Source organism: Pterocles gutturalis, unplaced genomic scaffold, assembly GCF_000699245.1.
Source record: "Pterocles gutturalis isolate BGI_N339 unplaced genomic scaffold, ASM69924v1 scaffold12727, whole genome shotgun sequence".
Lineage (NCBI taxonomy): Eukaryota > Metazoa > Chordata > Aves > Pterocliformes > Pteroclidae > Pterocles > Pterocles gutturalis.
Window position 1 is genome coordinate 1,342 of NW_010115492.1, and position 4,084 is coordinate 5,425.

The 4,084-nt window shown below is 39.4% G+C and overlaps 1 protein-coding gene across 1 annotated transcript in view; it reads left to right on the forward strand.

Moving 5' to 3' along the window:
- Positions 1-538: 538 nt before the first annotated feature.
- The window catches only part of GTF2B (general transcription factor IIB), a gene marked incomplete at its 5' end in the record, with an annotated part of 22,272 nt that continues 18,726 nt past the window's right edge, over positions 539-4,084 (forward strand). Inside the window, one exon of the mRNA XM_010075199.1 lies at positions 539-645. Coding sequence (XP_010073501.1) covers positions 539-645 — 107 coding nt within the window. The remainder of the gene's footprint in view (positions 646-4,084) is intronic.

Sequence of the window (4,084 nt, forward strand, 5' to 3'; positions counted from 1 at the left end):
GATCTCACAGTTAATAAGTTGCTCGATTCAAAAATGTGACTTTTTCTTCAAATACTGGAAAACAGTGGTAGAATCAGCTATTTTCTAAAAATACATGTTATGTGTGCGGTACTTTCTGAATGAAGGACCTGATAAGTAATATTGATCTGATTAGAATGAGTGAGAATGCTCATGTGGAATGAAGCAATCGCCACTAGGTTCTTGAGGAACTTCATTTAGTGATAGACGCGAGTGAGATTGCATTTCGTTAAATCTGTTGTTTAGATTTTTGATGTTTTAGTTTGAAGTGTTTTTGGTACAAGATACATGACCAAAAACTTGGAATTTAGTATAACCTGAAGTCTTGATTGTCAGAGTGTTACGGTGTTTAAATAAAAGGTGAACTTCAGGTGTTCAGGTTAATATTCTGTCATTCAAATCATTGTAAATTCTATAATTCTAAAAGTGTTCTTTTCGGAAAGGAACTCCTACGCTTTTGGATGTGCAGACTACATACTTACAAGTAATTAATACTTTCTGATTTTTTTTTTTTTCTTAGTTTGGATGTACTTCCGAGAGTGACTTGCCCAAATCATCCAGATTCCATTTTAGTAGAGGATTACAGAGCTGGTGATATGATTTGTTCTGAGTGTGGGCTAGTAGTAGGTAAGTAGCTATTCATGTTTTCATGAATTACCATATAACTTAAATTCTGTGTGTAGATTTTTTTCCCCACAAAACTGGTGTATGATCATTTGAATATTAGAAGGCTGTTTTCTTGATGCCTAAATGTTTTCTTTTGTGATATTCTGTTGGCCAAAAGCCTACTGTTTTGAATAGTCTGTCTTCTAGTAACTTCTTGCATTATGAAAAGAATCAAACTCTCTTTAAAGATTGAAAATTTAAAAGATGTTGCAAAATTGAATTAGAACCTTGTGCTGTCTAGTCCACTATTCTGTCTTTAATCATGACTGTTGTTTCAGTCAGGAAAGTACAAGAAATGTAATAAAAGCTCTTCATCAAATAACTTGCTTGCAAAAAAAAATAAATCTCAATTTCCCATTAGTTAGAGGTTATCTTCTGCCCTGAAGGATTTCTCTTTATATCTTTGCCAGCACCTGTTTTTGTTAATGACTTTTCCTAAGGCTTTTAATACTATCCAAAGTAAATATCCAGTTTTTCCTCTGGAATTTTGCTGAGTTCTTTTACTCGGTTCATGTGGTAGCAAATTCCACAGGCTAAACTGTATTTCTCAGTATAATGGAATATTTAAAAATAGTTTTTAGGCATTGTCTGTCTTGGAAAGAGAGGGAGAGAGAATCATGTTATAGAACATACTGCGTATTCATTTTCTAGTACCTTTTCTGGCATGATCATCTTGTGCATCTTATTGTGTTGATTCCTTTTGCATGGGAAACTTCCTGTGCTTGTGGTATGATCATTTAAACCTCATTTATTTCTATTACATTTTTGTAGACATGCAATGACCAAAAGAAAATCCTGTTTTGAGAGTGCATGTTCAGGTGATTAATTCAGTGGTGCTAAATATTTCAGATGGTTTTATATCCCTCTCTCCTAGACTGTGGTAATTTTTGTTTTGGCTCTTGTCTTGCACTGAATTAAAAATTTTTCTACATCTATGTGCTCATTGTGGCTGGGATAGAGTTAATATTCTTTCTAGTAGCTAGTGTGGGGCTGTGTTTTGGATTTGTGCTGGAAACAAGGTTGATAACACAGGGATGTTTAGTTACTGCTGAGCAGTGCTCACACAGAGTCCAGGCCTTTTCTGCTTCTCACCCCACCTCACGAACAAGTGGGCTGGGGGTGCACAAGAAGTTGGGAGGTGACACAGCTGGGACAGCTGACCCCAACTGACCAAAGGGATATTCTATACCATGTGACATCATGCTCAGCATATAAAGCTGGGGGAAGAAGAAGGAAGGGGGGGACATTGGGAGTGATGGTGTTTGTCTTCCCAAGTAAGGATTATGCATGATGGAGCCCTGCTTTCCTGGTGATGGTTGAACACCTGCCTGCCCATGGGAAGTAGTGAATTAATTCCTTGTTTTGTTTTGCTTGTGTGGACAGCTTTTGCTTTACTTATTAAACTGCCTTTATCTCAACCTGTGAGTTTTCTCACTTTTCCAATTTTCTCCCCCATCCCACTGGGGGAGAGTGAGTGAGTGGCTGTGTGGTACTTAGTTGCTGGCTGGAGTTAAACCATGACAAACTATTAGCGTAAAGCTAAAGGTTTAATAAGTTGCAGCAACAGTAGTACTAATTTAGCCAGGTGAGTAAAATATGTCTGTTGTTTATGCAAAAAAGCAAACTTACTAAAAGTAAATGTTAAAATATTTAAACTTAAGAACCAGTTTTCTTTATAATTATGAAACAATTTAAAAAGCTAGGGGGAGATTGTTACTTGCTTTGTTAAAAGAAGGGCTGGTTTAAATTGCATAAATTCTGGTAAAGATAAGTCAATCATAATAAATTTGTTGGTTAAAAATTCAAATGTCCACAGCAATATTTCCTCTTGAAATGTGGTAATAAGCATCTAAATTATTGGTTAAAATAGTTTGGTCCATGTTCAGTTCTTTGTATGGTTGTTGCAGAAGATAAACCAAAGTTTAGAAAAGTCCATCTTGATCAGTTGATAAATTCTGGCTGTAGAAGAAAAGGGAAAGGTTTTGCTTGATACGTTTCATTTTTAGGAACTTAAGAGTTTATCAAGAATCTCAGTTCATGTACCTTCTGTTACCCAATCACAAGGTATTCTTCTTGCTTTAGAGATTTACTGTCTGGTCTCTTCTGAGTGAATAGTGTTGGAGATTTCTTTAGTTCAGGTTATCAGGGTTTTTGGTGAGCAGAATCATTAGAATATTAATACAAACTTCGGCTGAGTTGAATTTTGAAATTGTGTTTAAAATAGTCCTCTTAATAGCCAACATTACTGGTAGGTTAAAAAGTGTGTTTTCCTTAAGCATGTGGTGTTTTTTAAGTAGGCCTTTTTGTGGATTTATCACTAAAAGGTTTTAACATTTATTTTCACTGTGCTGATTGTTCTCATTCTGTCTTGTCTTCCTTCAGCAATTTAGTTTACCTGCATATGTCCAATTCATCAGCTAAGGTATCTAGCAGCTAGTTTGGAAAACCAGTTAAATCGGATGAAGATAAATAATTTAAGAGTGCATGACTGAAGAGAAGTGCAAACATTCAACACGTTCTCTTTTGGTCTGTTAAGAAATCTGGAGGGGAGAAAACCAGATCCAGTTCTTGATGCCTGTTTTCTGGAGATGTGCATGAAGTAGGGATGTTTTAAACGAGTGAAGACAAACGTTTGTTTCCAAATGAGAAAACTTGTATGTATTTGATGCAGATTCCATGATACATTATTCCCCTTAAGAGAGTAGTGATTTCATTGCCTATTCTTGCATAGAAAAGTCATGGTTTGGGGTTTGTGTAGCGGGGGAGGGGTGACCGAGATGGCCCCTGTGAGAAGCTGCTGGAAGCTTTCCTGGCTATAAGCCAGACCTGCGTCTGGCCAAGGCCGAGCCCATCAATGCCTCTGTGAATAACACATTGAAGAGGGGTGCAGCACTTGGAGCAGGGTCCTTAGCCCTGGGCAGGAGCCAGCCTGGCCAGTCCACCTGCCCAGCCTCTGCCACAGCCCTGGCCCGGCTGACACAGCGCAGGCCCCACCTGAGAGCCAGGAGCTTTTTTTCAGGAGCCAGCGAAAGAACCTGCAATGGAGAAGGGACTGCTGTGTAAGAGAAGCAACTATGCAGACATGAAGGTCGGTGAAGAAAGGGGGAGGAAGTGCACTGGAGCAGAGGTTCCCCTGCAGCCTGTGGTGAAGGCCATAGTGAGGCACAATGTTGCTTGTCAGCCCCTGGAACTGGAGCAGAGCTTGTCCTGCAGCCCTTGGAGGGTAATGGTGGAGCAGGTGTCCACCTGCAGCCTGTGGAGGACCCCATGCCAGAGTGGGTGGATGCACCTGAAGGAGGCCATGACCCCTTTGAAGGGACCCATGCTGGAGCAGTTAGTGGAGAAGGACAAGGGGCAATGGGTTCAAGCTGGAACATAGGAGGTTCCGCTTGAGTATGAG